Source organism: Oreochromis niloticus, linkage group LG1 (genome assembly GCF_001858045.2).
Source record: "Oreochromis niloticus isolate F11D_XX linkage group LG1, O_niloticus_UMD_NMBU, whole genome shotgun sequence".
Lineage (NCBI taxonomy): Eukaryota > Metazoa > Chordata > Actinopteri > Cichliformes > Cichlidae > Oreochromis > Oreochromis niloticus.
This window is the reverse complement of record NC_031965.2, coordinates 11,912,464-11,936,010: the sequence shown is the minus strand read 5'-3', so window position 1 is coordinate 11,936,010 and position 23,547 is coordinate 11,912,464. Positions and strand designations below refer to the sequence as shown.

The 23,547-nt window shown below is 42.9% G+C and overlaps 1 protein-coding gene across 1 annotated transcript in view; it reads left to right on the top strand.

Moving 5' to 3' along the window:
- Positions 1-13,943, top strand: part of LOC100690688 (transducin-like enhancer protein 3-B) — a 28,806-nt gene extending 14,863 nt beyond the window's left edge. Inside the window, 15 exon segments of the mRNA XM_005461548.4 lie at positions 1,094-1,195; positions 1,198-1,297; positions 1,741-1,799; positions 4,202-4,324; positions 4,768-4,818; positions 5,227-5,382; positions 6,278-6,413; positions 7,047-7,219; positions 7,812-7,888; positions 8,009-8,258; positions 9,142-9,389; positions 9,526-9,673; positions 9,853-10,003; positions 11,915-11,991; positions 12,491-13,943. Coding sequence (XP_005461605.2) covers positions 1,094-1,195; positions 1,198-1,297; positions 1,741-1,799; positions 4,202-4,324; positions 4,768-4,818; positions 5,227-5,382; positions 6,278-6,413; positions 7,047-7,219; positions 7,812-7,888; positions 8,009-8,258; positions 9,142-9,389; positions 9,526-9,673; positions 9,853-10,003; positions 11,915-11,991; positions 12,491-12,598 — 1,959 coding nt within the window. The 3' untranslated portion in view covers positions 12,599-13,943.
- Positions 13,944-23,547: the final 9,604 nt, after the last annotated feature.

Below are 23,547 nucleotides of genomic sequence, written 5' to 3'. Positions count from 1 at the left end.
ATATACCCTTGTCTAGTTTCTCCATTTTATGTAATGAATGTATGGATGAGCTTATTGAAGTTCTGTCTAGCAAGCAGAATAGCAATCATGTTTTTTAGAGTTTTTTTTTTCCCTTTTTGGAGAGGCAGTTGATGGATGTGCTAAGTGTTATTTAACCTTGTTTTAAAGCACTTGCTTCCCTCTTGCCTGAGTGGCTATTTAACTCCTGTCTATCTACTCTCTCCCCTCTGGCTGCCTCTCTCACACAGACATTCAGGGCCTCATGGGGAGGCATGTGTGTTCTCCGCCGTCTCTGCTTAACAGCATTTTGCTGAAAGAGTGCATGCTTGCTTGGTTTTCCAGAGTGTTGAAAGGTTTTGAGGTTTTCAAGTGTAGACCTATTGATTTTTTTTTTTTTTTTAAACTGTCCCAGCTATGATTGAAGCACAGCGGTTTGGGAGTGAATTTAAGTGTTGTATCGTTTTTGGCGACCACAGGTGACGTGTTATTGAGTCAAACACAGTTGTCAGATAAAGGTCACGTACCATCAAACAATAAGTAATTTGTAAAGCTTGCAGTGATAAGCGTATCAGTGTGGTAATGAGTGCAGAGCATGATTTTTAAAAAGAGAACCAGACGTGTAGAACAAACGTGAGGTCGGGGTCCTTTCAGAGGAGGAACATTATGAGTCATCTGTGTGCAAACTCTGCACAGGTTTGCTAACTTTCACATCGCTGCTGAAACTGCCTTTTTGGGGCAGTTTTTATTTCAAGTATTGCTCAAGCCTCAAATGGTAAATATCATGTGGCTGCAGCTCCTCCTTGTTCCGATTTGCTTTCTTTAATAGGAATTTAAATTGAATATCTTTATACTCAAACTCCTGTCAGTTTTTCTGGGAAGTAGTGATTGGTATTTCACACTATTTCCTGGTGGAGCTGGATCCACATGTTGGCGGAGACTTGCAGGCAGCTATTACGCATAAACGGTTTGGCTTTCAACTGAATGTCGTCAAAGCCGGCTCTAATGCAGCAGAGTGTTTTCATTCATGGATCCACTTCCCAGCCGACCCACTTGTCCTCTGTCGTGTCTCCTGTCTCTCTGCGTTTGTTTGCAGCAGCAGCAGCTTCAGGCTCAGCACCTCTCTCACGCTGCCCACGGTCCCCCGGTCCAACTGCCCCCTCACCCTTCAGGCCTGCAGCCGCCCGGCATCCCCCCGTGACGGGCGCTGGCTCCGGCCTGCTGGCTCTGGGCGCTCTTGGCAGCCAAGCCCACCTGCCTGTGAAGGATGAGAAGAACCACCACGACCTGGAGCACCGAGGTGAGGAGCAAAGCCTGCCACACACAAACAAACAAACTGCCTATGGCATTTTAGGGATGATGGCTAACTGTAGCTGCCAAGCACTGCTTTCTCCAGCTAAATATATTTATCAGTGAAACACATCAACATAGGTTTTTAAATGTTTTTGTACCAAATGGATGTGTGACGAAATTTTTTTTTATATAAGATTTTATACAATTTTCTTGTCAAACCCTTGATATGTCAGCATGAAAATAGTTTATTCTGACACAACACAACAAAGAGCCAAGTATTTTATAAATTGTAATATCAGCATTTGAGGTATCAGGTTAATAATTGTTGATCTTAAATATGAAAATTAAATGTGTCTTCCAAGTAGTATCAAAATCAATACTGCTGAGTTGCTGATATGAGTAATCCTAGTGACACCCATACTAATTTGTGTTTTGCTTTTCTCTCTCCTGGCCCCTCATCTTTTCACTCACCCCTGGCCATTCCTCTGAAAGAACGCGAGTCGAGCACGGTACGTTGACTCTCCGTCTCCTGTGTGTCGCTCTCTTGCTCACTGTGTTTGGTGATTAGGTGTCTTTACATAGACGACGGCCCTTTGTTCAATAGAAACTCATGTGCGGGCACACACACACAGCTGTAGTCACAGGGGTATAAGCTGACTGAATCAAGTAATGACGTCTGGCCAAATAAGCCAGTGCCATCTAATCCAGGTGGAAAATGACTCCAATCACTGGGCAAGGATTAGTAGTCAGCTACCTCCTTTAATTTCAGCACAATTAAAAGCGACTTTGACTCTCCTTCTCTTCATCCCTAACCACCTTAAAGGATTTACTGGTTGCATGTGTCCAGTACCTGGCTCTTTACATCCCCTCTTTATCTACCTGTCTCCTTTTCTTTTGCTAATTCTATTATTTTTCTGCTCTGTATTCTTATCTTAGTCATTCATTCCTTTCCAGCGCTTTTTTGATTCACCCTCCAGTCTCTCTCGCCGTCACCGTCTCTCTTCCTTCTCATGTTAAGGTCCTTGTTTATTGGACTAGCTTAAAGCTCTCAGTTAGCCAGAGTGCAACGCTCTGTTGGATCTGCTTGGCCAGATTGAGTTCCCATTGACTGACCATCCTGAATGGGCCCACTCATGTCTGAAGGGAACCCAAACTCGTCCCTCTTCTCATGTGGTGACGAGCGGCTGCCAACGCCACCTTACCTGATCTCCCCGCCACAGTCTTCTCCCTCTCTTTTCCAGTTTGCACACACAGTCTTCCTGTCCTTTTGTGTCAGGTCACCTGATACCGGAGTTGGAGGCAAGTGCAGGGTTATTGAGTCTAAGCAATCCTTGAAAGGCTTCAGACTCAGATACACAGACAGGCTGCAGTAGATTTTTATCGGTCTATCTTTGCACCAAACCAGATTAAAACTCTTCCACAACAGCAGCTGAACCTGAGCAGGAGGCCGAAAGCTGCTTGGTTAGCGTAAATGGTTGGGCCACTGTGCTGGAAGTATATGTTATCAACTCCTCCAGCACACCTTTTTCCTCACACTCTCCTCAGTTTAGGAGGTTTTTAATGTCACTAAGTTTTCAAGCTGTTACCTTTCTATGCTCTTCTTTCTCTTTGAGTCAGCCAATATGACAGAAACCTCCCTCCTGCCTCTTTCACCAGGCCTTTCTGTCTCTGATGAAGGCAGGGATTTGTTGAGCTACCTAACAGTGTGGGCTATCCTCAGGGTGTGCTCGCCTATACTTCCTCCCTCCCTTTCCCCCCTGCCTTTCGGCCTGTTTGGCAGTGCCACCCCACCACACCAGCGCCCAGACTACAAAAACCCCGTTTGCAGCTTCTGAGAGAGTGCCAGCCTGTCCGAGCATTCCCACTAGTGGGGAGGACTCATTGCCACACTGCTATGCTCTCATTGCTTGCCAAGTTCCTTTCCTGTTTTGCTCTCTTGTCTGCCTTCATTTTCTTTTCTGTTTTTTTTTCTTCCTTTCCCCCTTCATTTTCTCACTCTGCCTCTTTCATGGCTCTTTTCTCTGCTGGCAGCACCCTCTTTCACTTTGCTCTCTGGTCCAGGTTCCCTTAGTGGCCTCTTTCTTTGCTTCCTCTTTTTTTAAAAAAAAAAAAATCTAGTTCATTTTCATGAACTTTACAGTCAGTGTTTTTTTTGTTTTGTTTTTTGCTGTGACCTGTCACATTACATAGATAAGCACACACACAGGAGCAGCAGCCTTAGACTTGGTTTTTGTGGTCAGTTTTGTTTTTATTTGCATGTATTTACTGTTAGGCAGTACTGTTAGGAATGTGGCTTGTTGAGTTTGAGTTGGTAGTGTGTTTCTGGCTTGCTTGTGTGTGTGCATGCAGATGTTTTAATTTTTATTTTTATTTTCTTCCCTCTTTGCCTCTGCTCAATCGTCTCTCATCACCTTGTGTACCAGTCTCCCATTGGTGTTCTGTGTGTTTATGCGTTAGCTGTTTCCTCAGTCTAGGACTGTTGTCCAGTTAGCTTTACACCCAATAGTGTTACTGGTCTGACAAAGGAAAGGGCACTAGAGTCCTCTCTGGATGAAAACGCACTGCTCGGTAGCATGCACCTCTCATCAAGGTTTGTCACCTGCTGCATTTAAACTACAAAACAGTGACTTTGCTGAAGGGCACAATCTGGCAGAAAAGAGTTCGCTCTACATCACAGGCTCCACTCAACAGATAACTCCATTCATTTGCAATATTGGGTTGCCAAGACAGCAGCTTAAAGTGCTGCCAGATGAGTTTGTTTCAGACATTTGTTAAAATGCAATTCTACACAATGCAACACACCTCTCCGCATAGCTCTCTGAGCACATATAGTTCAGGATATTTATCGTTTTAAAGAGACTAAAAGGGAACTGGAGACTGATGTGGTCTGTCTGCATGTTCTTGTTGGCAGAATAACTCAGTTTCGCCATCAGACAGCCTGCGGGCAGCAAGCGAGAAGCACCGCAGCTCATCAGACTATGGTCTCGAGTCCAAGAAACGCAAAGTGGACGACAAAGACAGCATGAGCAGATATGTGAGTGTTTGTTTACTTTCTGTCCAAATATAACAGAAAATAATGATGTTTGTATTCTGTTTCATTTCAAAATTTACCTTTCAATTGCTAATTGCTGTTTTCCTGGAAGGGTATACCTGAGTTTATTCAGTTAGCTTAGTAATGAAACTTAATAAACTTTGCATTTAGTGTTAAGTATGTGCGTACTGTTTCTATTCACAGACTTATCTTCATATTACTTAAAATTAATGCCAGGTTGCAAAGTTCTCCCAAAGACACTTCATTGAAACTGTAGCAAAGTGTTACATTTAGCATTTTGAACTTCTCTCTGTGTGCAGCAAATAATCCTGTAGCTCATTCATTCTCAGTCTTCACATCTGGTCTGGTCAAAAACGTGGACCACTTTGGTTTATGCTGTAATTTCAGCTGTCCCAGTGAGCTAACCCGTTACTCCGTCATTTCAGGACAGTGATGGAGACAAAAGTGATGACTTGGTGGTGGATGTATCCAATGAGGTAAGACTGCAATTAAACTGAGCTGCTCAGTCACATTTTTCAGTGTGAAGGCTGCACACAAAACTAAACACAGCTCTCTTTTGTCTGCCGAAGCCTCAACACCTTTCCGTGTTGCCAAAAAGTCTGTCAAAATATTGGTTGTGTGCGATGAGTGTGTGTTTACTTGCTGTATTTCTTTTGCCACTCATGCAGAAAGTGCGACAAAGAATACAAAGAAAAAGGGGGTGACAGGTGAATGAGAAGTGCGTGCATGTGTGTGTGAGAAGGAGAATGTGAACGTGCATGAGTATATTTATCTGTGTTTGCACATGAGGCCCCGGTTTGTTTGACCTACATGTACATGCCAGTGGCTTTCCTCCAGTCTGTTTGCTCAGTCTCGCTCTCTGTCTGTCTCATTTAACTCTGTAGGATCCGGCCACCCCTCGAGTTAGCCCCGCTCACTCCCCCCCTGAAAACGGGCTGGATAAATCACGAGTCCTGAAGAAAGATGCTGCCCCCAACAGCCCCGCCTCTGTCGCCTCTTCGGGCAGCACGCCGTCCTCTAAAGCTAAGGACCACGCCCATGTGAGTGTCAGGGACACGCTGCAAGACTAGAGAGAAGCTGAAATAAGGAGGTTACAGTGGAAGGGCAGGGGAGGCTGAACTGACACACTAAAGAGCATTTGTCAAGTGAAGTGGATGTCTGTGTGAAAGACTAATACGCAGGCTTAGCAGTTAGCTGCTATGCGGGGCTTGCGAGGGCAGAGGGTAGATGCACTCTCAGGAAATCAAACCCTATGGCTCAGCCCTCTCAATCTCCTTTATGGCTTACCCAATAAATGGTCATTTCTCCCTCGGCCTCAGGCTGTAAATAACCCAGAGACACAGCAGCGGGGGAACTGCTGTCTCTGTCTTTTTATGCTGCAACTCATCTTCTCTCCTTCCAACTCCCACTTTCTCTAATACTGAAGTGTTCACCGACACGGCTGTGTTAGTGAAATGTTTTTTGTAAAGCTAAGGATTAGGATAGCTTTATAATCCACTCCATCATCTCTCTCCACCTATAATGTCACTAGGCTAAACCCCCACTTCTTCAGCCTCCCATTTGCCAAACATTGAGGGATTTGGATTAATTATAAGAGGTGTTTGGGACACCATCTTGAATGTCTAGCCACTCCTAATAAGCTTGACTTCTAAGCAAAGGTTTATACCCGTACCCCCAAACACACAAACACACGCCATGGCTGTAATGGAAGTGTCAGTGTTAGATTGGATTACCTCAAGCCGTCCACTCAGATTGTCACTCTGGATTTTCCTGCTAGTGAGGGTATTTTTGACTCTGTGGGGGATTTTGAACTCTGGTATGGATGCTGTTTGTGTGCCCATGTGTACGTGCACGCACATGTGAACTTACAACTTTCAGTAATAGGATCCAAATCACACTGAGGTTAAAAGTTGAAGACTATCTCTATTTTTTTAGAATGACAAGTCATCTACGCCAAGCTTGAAGTCAAACACGCCTACACCAAGGAACGAGGCACCGACACCTGGAACAAGCACCACTCCGGGACTGCGGCCTCTAACGATGGGCAAACCGCCCGGCATGGAGGCATTGGGTGAGTGTCTGCAAGATACTGTTTTCTTTTTTTTTTCTTTTCTTTTTTTTTGGTTTTGTTTTTCTGTAATCAAATCTTTAAAAAAAAAAAGATAATGCTAAATCACCAGAACTGGTCTGCTTTTTGCTTTACTGCTGTAAATGTCTGGTCTTGTGATGAGAAGCAAGATATTTGTAGAACCGTAACAAAAGTTATTATCAGTTTTAGATTAAAGTTCCTCTTCATTTGTTTCTCCTGTTCTACATTAACGTTGTGTCACATCCAAATGTCACATCCAGTCATACAGGCCCACAGACAAGCCAGCACCGACTGGTTGTTAGGAAAAATGTGTAGTTCCCAGCACCAACCACCATAACAACTAAGAATCTGAATTTCAACTGAATTTGACTGGGGTCTTATTGGACCAGGGGGAAAAAAATCTCCTTCACATTTAAAGTTCATTTTAAAATTTGACAAAAACACCTCACCCAAAGCTGCTCCCAATTCCTAACCCTAACCATGTAACGCAATTTTCAGTGCAGCCCTGCGCTCACTGTAACAAATCATTGTTTGACGCCTAACAGAATGAATGATTCTTTCTTCTATGAGGTTTTTATAAATCTGGTTTTTTTAATTTTATTTTCTCTCTGTCAGCCGCACCAGCCCTGCGTACCCCCCTGTCCATCGCCGGTTCTTATGCCACTCCCTTTGCCATGATGGGTCATCACGAGATGAACGGATCCCTGACGAGTCCTGGCGTGTATCCGGGTCTCATTTCCCCACAGATGAGCGCTGCAGCCGCCGCCGCCTACGGACGCTCGCCAATTGTAACTATTCCAGCTTCTATAAAGCATTTATTAGTGAAAATGAGGATTTATCACACACATCTGAATAAATAATGATTTGCCCGTTAGATAACGGCAGCCCTCACGAACAGCTGTATTTATTATCCGCCGCTACAGTAGGTTGTGTTTGCAAAATGACTTTGAGAAACTTAAGCGTTCCTTCTGCATTTCCATAACTCATCGTGAATATTTCTGCTTGGCTGGCTGCAGCTTGTTGTGTGTACATAATGAGAAAGTAGAAAGACGGCCCAGCTCCTTTACTTTGATGTTGGCTAGTTAGCATTCTAAAGACTAGAGAAAAATAAATAAATCTTGGCCTCAAATGCATCTCCATGTTTGAAAATCTCTCAGGCCTTCATTAGCATTAGCATGTGGGATGTTATAGCCTTGTGCAAAGCTCCTCTGTATGCAGTGAAGCTCAGTCTGTGCCTTTCAAGGGATTTGCCTGGAAACAATGGTACAAGGGTTCCCCGAGGCGTAAGCACCTAAAGCAAGGCTGCAATCCGAATGTTAGCTTAGCCTGATTTATCTTTGCAGGTTGTTTGCTAACTGTTCCGTCGTTTTGCTCATGCAGGCGGGCTTCGACCCACATCCTCACATGAGAGCCCCTGGGCTGCCAGCCAGCCTCACTTCCATTTCTGGAGGAAAACCGTGAGTATTTAATTTTTTTTGTCTTACTTACAACCCAAAGGTTTTGTGTTTAAACTAGATTTGCATTTAATGGATTGCTTGAACTTCTGATGAGCTTTCCCCTCCCTCTCTGTTCTGCAGAGCCTATTCTTTTCACGTAAGTGCAGATGGTCAGATGCAGCCCGTGCCCTTCCCTCCAGATGCACTGATAGGGCCAGGCATCCCACGGCACGCTCGCCAGATCAACACACTCAGCCACGGGGAAGTGGTGTGCGCCGTCACCATCAGCAATCCCACACGTCACGTCTACACCGGCGGCAAGGGTTGTGTCAAGATCTGGGACATCAGCCAGCCAGGCAGCAAGAGCCCAGTGTCCCAACTCGACTGCCTGGTAACTTTGTTATTTCGTTAGAAGTCTCAGGAGGAGAAAGTGTGAAATGTGATTTAGATGCGTGCCATTAGACTAGCTGTTGTAAGGCTTCCAACCAGAGCAGAGACATAATGCATTCATGTTTCATGAAGTCTGTGTGATTGGTCACTTCATTAAGAGTTTTCTTGAGCATCAAATGTAGCCTGACCCCACATCCCCCAGTAGCTTTCCTCCTGATCCCAGCAGACACAGATGTGAATAATTCAGCATAGTGTCTCACTGCTGTGCTGAAATAATCCTTGGTAAGGGGAGGGGGGGAGGGGGAAAAAAAGCCTGCTGAGTAATGATGTTCTGATTGGCCAACCCTGTCTGCCATTACCCAGCTCATTACTTCCTCCCAACTGCCTCCCGTTTCTCATTTTGATACTGTGGCTTCATGCAGTTACACTCGTCTGGCCTCCAACACCCTTAAGGTTCGTCCAGAGTGCAATCGGGTCTTATAAAGTCATCAGGGTGCTGTTTTAATTCCACCAAGAGCTCCCACGGTCCTATTGATCTGTCTTCTTGCTTTCTCGGAGCTTGGCCAACAGCTGCAGCCCCACACGTTCTTTCTGCATCTCTTGTTAACACTGACATCCACATATTCGCTGTATCAGAAACAAGAGTCGGCTACAGTGTGAAAACTTGTCAAAGAAAAGCTGCTTTTGAGTTTAAGAAAAGGAAGCCTTAAATTAATACACTGATGTGCGTCGCTGATGTCTTTGTTTTTCAGCAGAAATGTAATAGTTTCTTCTTCAAATCACTAATTATGCAGATATTTCACATGTAGGAAAAAAAACACAACACACAGATTATATCCAGTCATTAAGATTGGGGCGATACCCTGTCTTTGTTTATGCTCCAGAACAGAGACAATTACATCCGCTCCTGCAAGCTGTTGCCTGATGGCCGCACCCTAATAGTGGGTGGCGAGGCCAGCACACTGACCATCTGGGACCTGGCCTCACAGACGCCCCGCATAAAGGCTGAGCTCACTTCCTCTGCCCCAGCTTGCTACGCACTGGCTATCAGCCCTGACGCCAAGGTCTGCTTTTCCTGCTGCTCCGATGGAAACATCGCTGTGTGGGACCTTCATAACCAGACCCTGGTCAGGTCAGTGCTTTGGAGCCTGGGATTTATTTTAAACACTGCTCACTGCATTTAACAAAACAGCCAACCGTCAACATAAGACACCTGCATGGAAAACTTTCTTTGTTCCTGTCTAATTTTTGGCATCTTGTTGTTCCAGGCAGTTCCAGGGCCACACGGATGGAGCCAGCTGTATCGACATCTCCCACGACGGGACCAAACTGTGGACCGGAGGCCTCGATAACACGGTCCGCTCCTGGGATTTGAGGGAAGGCCGACAGCTCCAGCAGCATGACTTTACCTCACAGGTAACGGAAAGGGGGAAAAAGACTTTTCTGTTCATCCAGTTATGGTACTGAGTAATCTTTCTGACATGTCTTAGGCATTCAGTTTAGAAGTAGCAGTTAAGGGTTGTTTTAATGATTCTGGTTAGGGGATTCTTGGCTGCTTTGATGTTGTTGCTGATCCAGCTCTGTGCTTGTTGCAGATCTTCTCATTGGGCTACTGTCCCACTGGGGAATGGCTGGCCGTGGGTATGGAGAGCAGCAATGTGGAGGTGCTCCACCACACCAAGCCTGACAAGTACCAGCTGCACCTGCACGAAAGCTGCGTTCTTTCACTCAAGTTCGCCTACTGTGGTAAGTACCAGAGGAAGAGCTGCGTTTTATATATTACAGACCTGTGAGCAAAAAAGTTTCATTTCACTTTTATCTGGCAATTATAGTGTTTAATGTTTGAGTGGTGCCAGGTTTTGGCATGAATCGTATACTCCCACACAAAGGTCGGCACGACCAAATGAGGGATGTACATGAAGTTGTACGTTACTCAAGCTGATGACAACAATGCTTCATTACGTGTAACAGAACCTGCAAGCAGGGCAAACAGACATGATGATAGTGAAATGTTATGATTGTGCTACAAACAAAAGCTAATCATGCGGTGACTATACTTGTCTTGGCTTATAGTGGACATGTACTCTCTAACATAAGTACCTGTAGAGCAGCAAGTGTTGTCATAGCAGCAGAGAGGATGAGTAATACCAGTGAGCTGCGCTGTCCATCCTTTCTCTTAATGGCTTATCCAGTTCAGGGTCACGCTGGCATGGAGCCTGTCTCAGCTGTCATAGGGCCACTTTAGAAATGACCTAGCGTGCATGACTTTGGACAACATGCAAGCACCACAAAGAAAAGGCAACTGTTGGATTCAAACCGCGAACTTCCTTTCTTCAAGTGGACAGTTTTCACCACTGAACCATCATGGCACCCAAACAGAGCCAGTTGATGTATTAAAAAAACAAAGAACTGGGTTATTTTTTTGTACAAAAATATGTTACGCTATGTAATTTTTTTTATTTTTTTTTGGCAGGTATCACATAACTGTCAATGAGAAGATGTGGTCTAGATTTATTCTGCATTCACAATGAGCAACCACTGATAATAAAAGGGTTTGGTACCAACAACCAGAATTTAAAAGAAAAAAAGGGAATGCTTGCTTTAGCATGTATTAGCAATGTTACGAAAACATAACTGAAAAGTTAAACAAATGCATAAAATGTGAAATAATTCGAGACGCTTGGTGGTTAGTCTGCTACTCTGTAGGTTGGTGAGAGAATTTGGACTCCTGACCTAACATCCCACTTACTGGCCGCCTGTTAAATGTGGTGAACATGGATTTTTCCGGATCTTTAACTTGTCTCGACAGCCACTTGGGCTCGAAACCACATCTTTACACACTGCCTGGCCAGGATTTTGCAGTCTCTGGGCAGCTGGTTACTACTTAAAGTCTCTGTACTATTAAAAACAAACAGGACCACCATTTGTGTAAATCCATAAATGACTGAATGTGATTAAAGTGCTGTTTGTTTGCTTTTCAGAATATTTTTATGAGCTCCTAATGAGTGCAGCTTATTTGTAAAAATTGAAATGTGACACTTATGCAGCTCACATGACCGAGTCTGAATTTCAAAGGGTGAGGACTGTACGCGTGAACATGGGAGAAGTTACTTTACAAAGAGGATCATTAGGGAAATTTGTTAATGCTTTTTAGCGAGGATCACTGTGCCTGTTAGGCAGACCAGCTGGTTTCCAGTTTGAGGCTGAGACAAATGAGGTTTTACTGCTGCACTTCTCCTAGAAATGTCCATATTCATTTAGTCTCCGAAGACCCCCCACAGCACCGTCTCATATCTCTGCCACCACAGAACTAGTTCATTCAAATGAAGCTCACTGCTTCAGAGCTCGCACTGTCACTAATTAAATCATTAGCCAAATAGTCAATTGGGTAATTAATCAGAGGGTGATTTAAATAATTATCTAAGAGGAAGTGGTGTGAGTCTCCTTCATTATGGGGATTTTATGATTGCTGGTGTAGTGGCAATTTTTCCCCTTCAGGTTTTTATGGCCATTGATGATGTTATTACAGTCACGTGTTGGCTGTGTTCTGCACAGCTCTATTGCAGGACTGAAGGACAGCAGTGACCGTGTTTGTGTGTCTCTCTTTCAGCACACACACGTTGGATTGTACTAAAGAGGTGTGTTCTGTGTTTGCAGGTAAATGGTTTGTGAGCACAGGGAAGGACAACCTGCTGAATGCATGGAGGACTCCTTATGGTGCCAGCATATTCCAGGTAACTGGATAACTACAAATACACAGCTCCAGTCGAAGGTTTGGACATGAAGGAGCGAGTGTGTCCAAACTTTTTAACTGGAGCTGCACAGTGTGTACAGTGCAAAGAGAGGCCGATGAGTCCTAGAATAATTTTCAACCAGCCTAATTTGTTTTAATCTCACACTGCACTTGTATACAATTCATTCGTTTTGTTTCGTAACTTTAAAATGCAAGCCGAGGCTTTTCCAGCTCAGATTTCTGGTTTATATTTTGTCCTTGAGCTAATGTGACATCAGCAGATTCTACCTGAAGGACAGTTGGGCAGCTAATTCATGAGTAATCTGACTGAATTAAACAGCTGTGTACCCATATGTTGCTGAACAAATCACATAGTTTTCCCTCCTTGTGGTTAAAATATTGAGTCCAAGACTGAGAACCTGAAAACCGACACAAAAGAAATGATCAAACTTGGAATATTCAGTGGCAATTCTGTTTTGGTTTTTTTCCCCCTTCCACAGTCGAAGGAGTCGTCCTCCGTCCTGAGCTGCGACATCTCAGCAGATGACAAATACATTGTGACAGGATCCGGTGACAAGAAGGCCACCGTCTACGAGGTCATCTACTAGAGAGAAAGAGGCTCCCGCTCTGCTTCAGCACTTCTACTGAGATTAAAGTTTTCTCCCTGACCAACCGTCTGCGGGCTGCAGATTTCTCAAAGTGTACTTGTGGAAATCAGAGGCGCTGTCGGCCTGAGGATGCTTGTACTGGAAAGAAATTAACTTTTTTCTTTTTTCGTCCTTTTGTCTTTGGGTTTATTTTTGGGTTGCTCTTTTTTGGTCTTTTCCTTCCTCAAGAACATTTGGATGTAACCTGGTGAAGCAGCGCTTCATTGTGAGAAACTCATTCCCCAGACATCTTGTGCAAAGTGTACATATTGGAATAAATAAGACATTTTATATATATTATAAAAATATATATATTTTCATGTCCTGGGTGTACTTGTGGTGATTTTTTTTCTCCCCCTCCCACTCTGTTTGATATTTGAGTGGGACATGAGAACTTTTTAACAGTTTTGCTCTTTGTTTTTCTTAAAGCACATTCTGCTGGCTGATCTTTTTTTTGGAAATCAGAGGAGCACCAAACTTGTCGATTTTTCAAAAATGGCCTTTTTGTCACAGTGCTCTTACCGGACAAGAAATCACGGTTCCTGTGTGAGACGGAGCCTCGGCCGCTTGGACTACTGTGGGATCGAACGGGGCACTATGATTCGTGAAAAGAGATGGATGTAAATTTCATTCATATATATATAGAAATTCTTTTTAAAGTGTACTAAGTGTACTGCTCTGTCTGTGCTATCTGTCCCCTGTTTGTTTTACCTTGTTAGTTTAAGGGAGATGGGGAAACATTTACGCTTAGCCTAACCCTTGGACCTCAGTTGGCAGCAGAAGCACAGCGGGCACAAACTGAATGACAATGTGCTTTTTGCTAACTTGACGTAATGTGGATGTTGAATTGCTCCATTGATTTCCTGGCTACAGACCAAACTCAAACAGTCCAATCTGTGCTATTGGAATCACTCTGCCCTTTGTATCTTATCAATATTCCTGGAACGTGTTTGTTTGGTCGTGACGGGGAGGCAGGCAGACGTTTGACCCGACTGACTGCGCGGATCGGTCCGTCTCTACAGACGTGCTCGATGCCTGTAGATGCTTGTTAATAATAAAAAGAAGAAGAATGAGGAGGTGGTAATGGCACTTAAATATAAACAACAGAAAAACTCAAGTTAGTGAATCAAGGTGGTGTAAAATTCAAACTGTGCTCCTGGTTCTTGTCAGCATTTCCCACAAGAAAGTATGAACGGGGTGAAATGCACCAGTCCCTCTGAATAACACCAAAGTATGTAGCAAATGCTGTCGGCACTGAAAAGAAATGTACAGTTGTTAATAAAATCAATAAAACTGTTTTTCTAGACTGGCCCATTTCATATTGTATGACCCAACGGTGTTCATCAGGTGTTCCCGACAAGCACCCGTGCAGTGCGAAGGACTGCTCTGGCACGCAAGCCAGCATCGCGGGGATGGAACTTTAAAGGAATGCTTTGACATTTTGGGGAATTCTGCTTCCTGACAGCACTCTTACATAAATATGATGTTACAACCCGCAGACTGTTAGCTTAGCAAACTGAGTGTAAACAGGGAAACGGCGTAGCTCTGATCAAAGGTAACTCGGTACACTTTGTTTGCTTTACCTGTACAAAAGGCCAATTTTAAGAACAACTCGCGTGGATTGTGGTTTTCATGGAGGTCTGTGGGCTGAAGGCTACTTTTCTCACTGGGACTTTGTGGGGTCTTATTAGTTTTTAAACTTGTGTTCAGCCATCGATTAATCCTTCCAGAAAACACCAGCATGTTATTTTCCCATTTAAAATACTTTTTTTTTCTTTTAAAACTGATTTCTAAAGTTTTAGATTTGGTAAAATAATAGTTGGCTACTTTTGGGATCTTTTTTCCCTGTCAGTATGTAGTGTCCGCTCTGTATTTCTAACATAATGGAAAAGGACTACCGAGCCGTCATGATTAGAGGCATTAGAAAGTAAACTCGTGTCTAATAGTAATTCTAAAGATACAGTCCAACCACAAGTTTAAATCACGGAAGTGGATAATGAGAATACTGCTTCCCTTTTTCAAGTTCAAAAATCTACTTCTTAGGCACCAACCCCGACGTGAACAGATGAAAATCACAAAATATGTTAATGCTCAAACCCAGTTTTCATTTGATTCAGCTAAAACTGCTGTTACTGCTCTTTTTTTTAACATTCAGACTAAGGTGGTTAAAGTATAAATAATGATAATAAAGCGGCATATTGACTTACTGAATGCAAATGATATAGCAGCTAGCAACATAATCTAAAGTATAACAAAAAATGTTATTTAATCTGATTACTGCAAAATCCAAACTTGAAAAGACTACATGTTATGCTACATGTTTCTTCTTTGAACACTCCCTCAGTGCAAACAAAATGCTTTTTTGATATTCAGCACTGAAACAAATGAGACAAACCTTCAGCACAGCGCAAGCTCATGCCACCTACAGAAATACTGACACGGTTCTGCAGTGGTTGTATTGGTGTGGGGCTAGAGGAGGACGCTGCACCAGCGGATGATTTTGTGGAGTGCTCTGGAAAGAATCATCTATGTTTGAATGTAAATGAGACCAGTTAGATGACGATCAACTTTAGAAGTAAGAGGACGGCTACATGGTCAGGATGTTGATGTGGCGGAGAAGCACAAGTCCAGGGGCACCAACATCAACAACAGGCTGAACTGGAAGCCCAGCAAAGAGGCTGTATACTAGAAGGGGAAGAGCATTTCATACTTCCCAAGGATGCTGAAACCGTTCAACGTGCATCAAAATGATGGAGGGTGCTTTGCTGCGGTCTGCTGGGAGGGCACCATGGGAGCTGGTGACACCCAACGAATGGGATAAACTGATCGGGAAGGCTGGCTCTGTGATTGGCTGCACACTGGATACTTTTGAAGCAGTGATGGAGAGGAGGTCACTAAACAAGCGGATAATCCTCTGCACCGCTCACTGGACAGGCAGCAGAGCACCTGCTCTAACACACTGATGGAGCTGTGCAAGTTAATGACAACAGCTACAGGACAGCTTTCATATCACATCAGTTAACTGTTTTGTTTTTTTTAAAGATTCAGTTGCCATCTGAAATTCTGCAATGCTTTGCTGATTTTAAAATATACCACTTGTTATATATTATTATGATTTTTTACTTTTAAGGCAAAAGGATAAAGAAACACCTCAATTTTTCCGTTGCTGTCAGGAAAAACAGTTGACGTTGCTCATTAATCATCGGCTAATAGAAACAGCTCGGTTGTTCTTCTTCCGCGCTGTGCAAAGAAAAAATCAGAAGTACATATGTAACTTTTTATAGAGACGTGCAGTGATTACTGCAGGTGTAATTTTTGCTCACAGAAACAGTTCAGTGTCGGTTCTTCCTTTGAATATGATTGTCAGCGCACACTTTGATATGAAACGGTGGAGTGCGGTGGGGCGAGGACTTGTGAACTGAAGCAAAGGGCGTGGGAGAGACAGAGACGGTTGTTGTGACTTAATGGCTTTGTTTCCAGACAGGATGGTTTGTGGTTTCGGGCCTGCTGACAGGAGTAATGGTGGGAGGGATGAGACATGCAGCTCTGGATCAGTGTGGCTCGCCAAACCACACACATGCACAGACATGCACGTACACGCACGGCTAGAGAGTGACTACTCGGTGGCTTCACATGAATCACACAGCCAGCAGAGACACATTCAGTCACACTTGCATTTCACACACCCCCCCACACACACACACCTAAGAAAAAGACAAGCTACTCTGGGAATTTGTGGCTTTGTGCTGATATCTGAGATGATTGTTGGGCAGCATTTCTGGATAAAATGTCTCACAAATGAATATCATGCAAACACAAACAGCTATATGACTGTCAAGCTGCAACTTTTCTCTTTTTTTTCATTACGCATTTTTGTCAAGTACAGGCCACAGGAGATGACTCATGATACATACTATTAATGTCAGCGTCTGAATCCTGTTGTACTGACTCACTGCCATGAACACTTGCCATGTCGTTTCTTTTTCTCCTCTCTTTCTTCCTCTCCCACTCTCTTGTTCTGCTCCCACCACAGGTGGCGAGTACATTCATTTTCACTTTTGTGGGGGTGCTGGCTGTAAGGCTGTGATTTCTGACTGTGCATGTGAGAGAGGGGGGAGACGGGGTGCTTGAGGATGCAATATGGGGTGATTTTAGCTGCGCGTGTGGGCTGAAGGCGCTGTGCATATGGCTGAGCTCATGCATACATGGACATATTTTGTACAGATACTTCCACATCAATTACCAGCTCAAGGACCTGAAGCTAACCTCGCGTAACCTTCTGCATAATATGAAAAGTGACTGTTTTTGGCAGTATTTTGTGCAATCTGTAAATGTTACATTAATTGCTGGGTGTAACACACACATGCTGGGAGGTAGTTGGTGAGGATTGTGGACTGTCATGACTGTAGCTGGGAACATCATTTGCATTCAGCGTCTCTTTTGTGGTTTAGTTGTGGCAACTGGAGGGTTTTTCCTGCAGTTGGGGGTGTAGCGGTAATTTTGCCACAAATGGCTGCAATTAGTGAAAATCTATTGCTCCACTGTGAGTGATGTTCAGTGAAAGCCTGACTCTAAGCAAGGTTTATAATCAAGCTAGTGGAGTTTATTATCATGAAAGGTAAACATATTTCCTGTTAGTTTTTCACAATAAAAGGATCCCGCTTGTTCACCAACGGAAATATGAAGCTCAGTTAGGCTGAAGTGACTGATAAAACCCCTCACAATTAAACAACAGCTCACACACTCTCAAACATTTAATTTTGATATCTAGAAAGAGCTCTGATTCCTACACATAAGCATAAATGTCATAAAAGCAGATAATTTAAGGCAAGTGAAATTCCCCCTAAAAATGAAACAAACAAAAGACAAAACAAACAAAAAAAAAAAATTGTGATAGACAACTTAAAGGTCAAGATAAGTATTTACAGAGCTGATTTAAATGTGTGCACATCACCTATTTTAAGCATATGTACAGCCACATATCATCAGCATAGAATGACTAGAGGGAAGAGAATGGGGCCTAGAATGCAGCCTTGGGGTACACCACAGAGAACTGAAATTGACTGACAACTAAAATCAGTTTGTTGCAATTGAGAAATCAACCACATTACTATGCAATTAAAAAGTAAAGGGACAGCTTTAATTAAGACGATGTGATTACCGTGTCTATATTTAATACTAAAGGATTTCTTGCTCATATACTGACACAGAAAAGCAGTGCAACAAGCTGTGAGAGTATAAGATCCTCCATGTCCAAAGCATGGATGGGCAATTTATTTTACCAAGGCGTCACATGACAAACTGGGATTTGTTGTTACTGATATGACTTTTGATGAGAGTGAGTTTGCAGAAGGATGCTCACTAACCCTCCTTCCTGCCCACGAACTTTGATTAGTGGCCTGTTCTGCACCAAATGTAAAGAGAGGCGCACTGAATCAAATAGAAATAAATTCTCATGATCGGGGTCTAGTATCCACATAATGTATCCATACACAGGTCCAGTCAACCTTCACTTAGACGTTTTTTTAACCTCGACATCCATCCTAGTGTGATTTCATTAACTGTTTTATTTCAGAGACGTATGACAAATGAGAACAGCCTGGATATCATTTCATATTTCTGTTTTTCTTTACATTTTGTTGTCGGCATAAATTTCGATATCTTACCTAAAAAAAATCCATTAAAGACTTTTTCTCTCAATTCATAAAAGAAAGACTTCCCTTCAATCCGTGCTAAAAGCTGACTGTGCGCCTGTAAAGGCTTCTAACCACTCTGAAAGGCTTTGCCTGATGCAAGGTGTTTTGTTCTCTTGACAGTCGAGAGCTTTTCCTGTGAAGGAGAACTGATGCAGGTTGCTCTGCCTCTCTCCTCCCCATTTCTCTCCTCGGTCCATTTCAGCGGGAGGCAAAGGTTTTACTCCTCTTTACCTGACAGCCTTCTGATTTCATCTCTCTTTTATAGCACCGTGAGATGAAATGGAGAGCAAAATGATGAGCCCTTTTCTCTCCTTTCCATCTCTCCTTCCTCACCAAGACAGCCTTTTATGTTTTCATCTACCACTTCCACCGCCTCCTTTTCCCCCATCCTATCTCTTCAGCAGTTACATGCCTGCACGGCTCTCTTTTCTCTATCTTCACGTCTGCTCTCCTGCGATGGCAGCTCCTATGAGCACATCGATTGGGCTGAACCAAGTAGCCTGAAGAAAAACTCGGCGTATGAGACAACAGATAAAAACAAGAGGCTCTCTCTTTTCTCTTTCACTCACTGGGATAACCAAGTGCTGGCAGAGAGCAGAGTGAGATTAAAGGGAGGTTGTGTAGAGGCAGAGAGCGCTGGTGCTTCAGCTCTCAGAGGTCATTTGGGTCCCTTTGAAAGCATTCAGACCTCGCTCCATCTTCTGACCTGTCCTTAAGATGAGAAGCTTTCATCAGTCTCTGCAGGACACAAGAGCCCACTCAGGATCAGCGCCTCAAATTAGAGGAGGGCTTTGTGTGTGTGCGTGCATTGAGTTTTCATATTGTTATGTATAATTCAATGCTTTTACTGTTATAGAAGCCTTTCCCTTGATCTTTGATCACAGAGACTAGTGAGAGCAGTACTCAAACTGGATTTTCCAAATTTTTTTTTGCCCGGGAGGGACTGGAGGAGGCTTTGAAAGCTTTTCAGGCAAATAGAAAACAAAACAGTTGAAGAGGCCGTCCTGCAGCAAGCTAACAGCAGCCAGACTTTATACACAGGCAGGCAAACCCCCCTGCTCCCCAAAAAACATGTCACAGCGTAATGAAAGTCAATAGATCTTTACAGCGATGCTCGTGTTCAGTTTTCTGTTTCCTTGTCACACCAACCTTCTGCTTCTTCAATACTTCCATGAATCTTCTCTCTGGTCTCCTGTTACCAGTCAGTCCCTGCCGTCACCTCCACACTCCTACATGTACTTCTGTCTTACTGCCTTTAAACGTGCCTTTCCCCTCTCCTCCTCCTCTGTCTTCGCCCAATAGCAGCTGATTGGGGTCTGATCTCGGAAGCCAAACAGGGTTGGGCCTGGTTTAATACTTGCATGGGAGGCCGCCTGTGAATACCAGGTACTGTAAACTTGGCTTATGATCAACCTCACCAACCCGAGCACACCCACTATTGTCTGATTTTGGAAGCTAAGCAGGGTCGGGCCTGTTAGTACTCGGATATGAGACTGCCTGGGGATAGAAGGTATATATGCCTGTAGCTCAGGAGGTAGAGCAGGTCATCTGCTAATTGGAAGGTTAGTGGTTTGATCCCTGGATACACGCTGAAGCACTTTGAGTGCTCAATTAGAACAGAAAAGAACTAGTCCATTTAACACACTTTCCACTGGTCAAAAGGGTGGTGACTGTTGTTAACCCGGCCTCAACCTATCTGGTATGAATGTGTCATTCTTCATGAAGCCAAGGCTGCTTTATTATATTCAGATTCTGGTCTATTTTTGTCATGTTCATTGAAACGGCACTTCATCTTTCCTTCCCCTTCAGTGGAAAGAAGTGAGACGCCCCAGCATCCACAAATTAACATGCGGCACATTTAGTCACTTTTGGTAATTATTTCAGAAACAATATTTCTTCAACAATGATTCAACAGCAGGTTCAACAGAAGGCTTCATAAAGCACACAAAGCAAAACTTGACTTTTAACTCAAACATGAGTCACCTCCTCCACCCTCCACACTCTCATAATGAGGAGGTGAAAAAACAAAGATGAAGGGCATGTTCTGTTCTTTGTTTATTTGCTTGACTTCTGAACCAGAGAGGATGCTGGTTAATTTATTTGGCCAATAGGTTTCCATAACTTTGAGAAAACTTTTCTTTGTTCTTTTCTGATTTTCAGACATGCACAGAGTACGTATAATAAATAAATCCATCCATCCATCTATCCGTCCGTCTGTCCCTCCATCCCTACATCCATCCATCCCCGCTTATTAAACTTGAACACACTGAGTTTAGTTTAGTTCTTAGTTTTATGTGGTTTCTGTTACATGTTCTGCTGTGACCACTTAGCCCTTTGGATACAACGCTGACTTTAACGAGTCCACTAAGTGTGCCCACTTTGTGGAACCATCTTGAAGTAAATGCGATCTTCTGTCCAAGTTTGACATACTGATAGTTAATCACATTTTGTGTGATAATTAATTAGTCATTAACTTTGGGTTTCTCTCATCTGTCCCTGTCTGCCGGACACCATTTTTCTTAACAACGGCAGCTCAGACCGTTGTTTTTGGGGGAGTTGATTAGTTCTTGCACACCGTTCTCTATTAATATGAGTGAAGAACAAGAAAATAATAATGTGTGCTTGCACGGGTGTGAGAGAGATGGAGAGATGCATTTCACAATGTATGACTGAGACCCAAAAGCAAGAAATAATGACCAAAATAGCTCAATATCTTTCAGCTGAGGCTACAGACTCACTGCTTTTTCAAAACCTCTCAGTTTACATCTGACCTACAGTGCAAAAAATCAGAAATCCACCGTGAATCCTCTCACTCTTTTCATATGCTGAATATTTTGCTTAAAAACTAAGGCACGTGCCTTTAAAATCAACAACAATAACATAAAAACCAGACTATACTTCAGGTATGAGCGGACTATCACTCGTCTGCTGTAATAAACTGATTTAACATATTGAAAGCTTCACTACACTGCATTAAAATGTCCATTAAACCTTTTATCCATACTATTTCCAGGACCTTTTTCCAGGATGGGAAAACAACCTGGCTTCAACCAGATCGGAGCTCAAACCAGCATCTCGGCTGACACGCAACTGTGACAGATCGTTAAGTAATGAGGTCTGAAGTACAAGGTTTGTGGTTTGTGGTGCATTTTGTGACCTACGGTAAGAAAAAAGCAGCTCACAGACCCACAGAGGACTCAGTTTTTCATTTCATAAGACCTGTAAAAGGGAAACGCTGAAGCACTCCTCACAGCAATCGCTTTAACTGCCAAGGTGAACGCGGGGGTTAACAAGCTCAGCAAAGCAAATAATTGGTACAAATAAGTCATTAGCACAGTGGAAGGGCTCAGATAAAATGTGAAGGAGCACTAATTGAACATGATTATAAACTTCTTTCCTTCCTCCTCCATCAATTGAAGCTGTAATAAGGAGGTCCTCAGAGATAATTAGGATCACAGGGCAAAAGTGCCACTTAAGAGAAACTCAGAGGGAGACTCCTCATTACCGTCCAAAAAAAAGACAACAAGAACACTTTACTACAAATAACTGTCAGGTTCACATTATCACGAGCAATATTTTTCATATTAACACTTGATCAAATTACTCGGTGTTTTGTGAAAGGGCTGCAGAGAAATCCATTTGCAAACAACCTGCAAATTTGCAGCTTTGTATCGCTTTTGTGTCTGTTGTTCAGCCTCAGCACTGAAAGCACAGGCTGCTCTTTACCTACAGCACCGGTTCATGATGCACACCGGTGAATATTAATTCAGTAGTTATTACAGCAGCAGGAGGAGACCAAAACAGGAGCTCACACTGATCGGGAGCCTGAAACACAAAATCCATCACATCAACAATATAAAGCGCCTTGAGGCGACTTTTGTTGTGATTTGGCGCTATATAAATAAAATTGAATTGAATTGAATTGAACATGTTTCTTTATGTCCACAGCAGCAACTAAACATTATATCTGCCAATTTTCTCTCTGTTGATTGACTGGACTAGAAAATATCAACATTAATGGGGTGCAAGCTGTAAATATTTGGCATGCTTACTGGAAAAAAATGACTGAAATCAACCATTTATTAAAACAGCACCCAATTAATTTTCTGCCAGTCGGCTAATTATCGTTTCAGCTCTAATTTACACAAGAAACATCTTTACCTGTGTGTGTATATAACTCTTATTTCTGTCAACCATACGTATTTAAAGAAAACACCAAATTTTAATGTAGCTAATACATTACATTTAATAAACTGGATTAGCTGAGACAACTTAATTCTCCTGCAGTAGAGTTCACTGTCCCAGCCAGAGCTCAGCTCAACAAAACCCTTCTGTATGCCACTCACAAGATCAACTCTGTAGTCTTTCATAGTCACTACGTATATGTCTAAATGTACAGTCACGTGGAAAAAATAGTTTTCACATGACTCTCTGCAGTCCTTTGAACAACTTCCATAGAAATTAAGGAGGTAAGTAGCAGCCCGGTGCTGCTAATCGGACACCGTTAATTAGCTCATTATAAGCAAGTTTGAGCACCTCAATAAAATCACAAGTTTTGGCCGTTTTCTGCCATTTAGGTGTGTGTTTAGGTGTGGACATTCCTTCATATTCACTCCATGGTCATGTAACCCGGCCATAAATTACATATTGTTTTAATTACACAGAATGTGTTCTAGACCACACATTTTATTTGCCAGTTTATACCTGACTTTTAGGGCCTTCAAGCCTGTAGTTATGTTCATTATCAGTTGGAGCCCCTCCTGTTTCTGATTGTGATTTTAGTTCAATTATTGTCATCATTGTGCTTGTTTTTGTTAAATGCTATAAATAAATAATAATAATAATAATAATAATAAATAAATGAAGCCCCTTTTCTACAATTCCCCTGTGGGAGAGGAGCTGGAGTGGGCAAGTTATTTACTTGGAGGTCTTTGTTTCTTTTACCTTTCTTTGTCAGACACAACGCAGGAACACACCGGTTACAGTCAGACCACATAACGTTCAGAGAAACTCCAAAAAACATCTCAGACGCATGTTTGGCTTTTGAAAATACAATTAGAAAAAGGTTAAACAAGTATGGGTTACTAGGAGAAAGCATCTTCTCTCTAAAAAGAACATGGCAGCATGGTTTAGGTTCGCAGTTGCATGTGTGGAACAATGTCCTCTGGGCAGATTAGGCAAAATCAAACAGCTCACACAAGCATTTCCAGCACG